Source organism: Trichomycterus rosablanca, chromosome 11 (assembly GCF_030014385.1).
Source record: "Trichomycterus rosablanca isolate fTriRos1 chromosome 11, fTriRos1.hap1, whole genome shotgun sequence".
In the NCBI taxonomy this organism is placed as follows: domain Eukaryota; kingdom Metazoa; phylum Chordata; class Actinopteri; order Siluriformes; family Trichomycteridae; genus Trichomycterus; species Trichomycterus rosablanca.
Genome location: NC_085998.1, coordinates 1807781 through 1810175, shown reverse-complemented (window position 1 = coordinate 1810175; position 2395 = coordinate 1807781). Strand labels below are relative to the sequence as shown.

Genomic DNA, 2395 nt, shown 5'->3' with positions numbered 1-2395 from the left:
TATTATTATTATTATTATTATTATTATTATTATTATTATTATTATTATTATTATTATTAGAGAGCAGAAAATGACACGATCAGAATGATGTCGTGTATATATGTAATTGTCACACGTAACTAATGTCGCTGACTCTTGTTGTCCACGAGTCATTTTTTGTGAGTCAAGAGTCATTTGAAACGAGTCACGAGTTACGTGTGACTTACGTGCGACTCGGACTCGAGTCCCCATCTCTGGTGAAAAGAAGCGGTCGGAGGGGACGTGTGTTAGTCACGACAACTCCTCAGTCTAAAGTGGAGGTCTGAGCGATAAAAATAAAATCTGGGAATCAGATACGACTAAACTGACAGAACTAAAGCATGAACAGATAAAGCCTAGACTGGGATTATAATGCGCTCTCTTCTCTCCGGAGCAGAAGGAGTACAACGACAGCTGTAACTTCAGGGAGCTGTATCTGGAGAACCACTACATGGCCTACATGTCGGAGAAGTGGACTAAAAGCGGGAAGGGCATGTTCATCTCGCTGTCGCAGAAGGGGCGGCCGCTGAGGGGCAAAAAGACCCGCAAGGAGAACAGCGCCTGCCATTTTATCCCTCGCACGTGTAAGGAGGACGACCGGACGCTGGCCTGACGGACACGCCCCGGCGCCGTCACGCTCCCCGGGCGTGGAAGCGCACTTTCATCCTGGCGTGAATTATTTCTAACATAAAAGAATTATAATAATAATAAAAGCTGTAATATAAACGAGGAGACGAGTGTTAACGGAGGCGAGATTCTACTGTACAGACACGTGAAGCGTGAGACGAGAGAGACGCATCATCAGGACTTTACGCTCGTCCCACCACTGAGGGGCGCTGTTAAGTGATGTGCTTATACACAGATCAGCCATAACATTAAAACCACCTCCTTGTTTCTACACTCACTGTCCATTTTATCAGCTCCACTTACCATATAGAAGCACTTTGTAGTTCTACAATTACTGACTGTAGTCAATCTGTTTCACACTGTTCTTCAATGGTCAGGACCCCCACAGGACCACCACAGAGCAGGTATTATTTAGGTGGTGGATGATTCTCAGCACTGCAGTGACACTGACATGGTGGTGGTGTGTTAGTGTGTGTTGTGCTGGTATGAGTGGATCAGACACAGCAGCGCTGCTGGAGTTTTTAAACACCTCACTGTCACTGCTGGACTGAGAATCATCCACCAACCAAAAATATCCAGCCAACAGCGCCCCGTGGGCAGTGTCCTGTGACCACTGATGAAGGTCTAGAAGATGACCGACTCAAACAGCAGCAATAGATGAGCGATCGTCTCTGACTTTACATCTACAAGGTGGACCGATGAGGTAGGAGTGTCTAATAGAGTGGACAGTGAGTGGACACGGTATTTAAAAACTCCAGCAGCGCTGCTGTGTCTGATCCACTCATACCAGCACAACACACACTAACACACCACCACCATGTCAGTGTCACTGCAGTGCTGAGAATGATCCACCACCTAAATAATACCTGCTCTGTGGGGGTCCTGTGGTGGTCCTGACCATTGAAGAACAGGGTGAAACAGATTGACTACAGTCAGTAATTGTAGGACTACAAAGTGCTTCTATATGGTAAGCGGAGCTGATAAAATGGACAGTGGTTTTAATGTTATGGCTGATCGGTGTATATTCTGGTATTTACGGTAAGCATTAGGACCCCAATGTAAAGCGGAACTGGAACGACGTAAATCGATGTAACTTTTACCCAACGCCGTTGATGAAGATATTTATTTTATAAGTGGAACGTTTACAGACGTACAGACAGTTTACAGACAGTATTTAATGCCAGACTACAAAAATGTGAATTCTGTATAATTGGCTGCATGAGGTGACCGTATTGGTGGCGTCCGTATAAATAAGGCTGGGTTGAATGCACCTGTTACAAAGTACAGCAGATGGAACAGTGGACTCTTCGCCAAGGCTGAATGAGAAACCCCAAACTCTCACCCTATGTGAGGCTGGGAGGAACGGGTCTGGGACGAATCGGAAGCTTCGCAAACGATTGGCCGTGTCTGAGGGAGGGGGGTTGACGGCGTGTCACTACCACCGCATCACGTGATGGTTTGAGGGTCTCCTCGGCCTGAGCGGACGTGGTGCACATACGATGGATCTTCAAAAAGTTTCCTCACTTTTATATGTTGGTTATAAGCGGTGAGGGCGGAGTCATAATCGGGCGTGTCTGAGAGACTGAGAGACGCTTATTATCTGGATCACATTTTGTTGGTACGACGCTGGAAAAATGAACAGAACGGCGACGATGTAGAAAAGTGATGATTTGTTTAAAATTCGTAATAAATAGAGTTTAAAAAGTGCAGAAACTTTTTGAAGATCCTCGAATATAATATAAAATAAAGA

The 2395-nt window shown here is 45.5% G+C and overlaps 1 protein-coding gene across 1 annotated transcript in view; it reads left to right on the top strand.

The window, feature by feature from the left end:
- fgf7 (fibroblast growth factor 7) overlaps positions 1-836 on the top strand; it is a 12209-nt gene extending 11373 nt beyond the window's left edge. Inside the window, exon 3 of the mRNA XM_063004864.1 lies at positions 416-836. Within this exon, the coding sequence (XP_062860934.1) occupies positions 416-631 (216 nt within the window). The 3' untranslated portion in view covers positions 632-836. The remainder of the gene's footprint in view (positions 1-415) is intronic.
- The last annotated feature ends 1559 nt before the right edge of the window (positions 837-2395 follow it).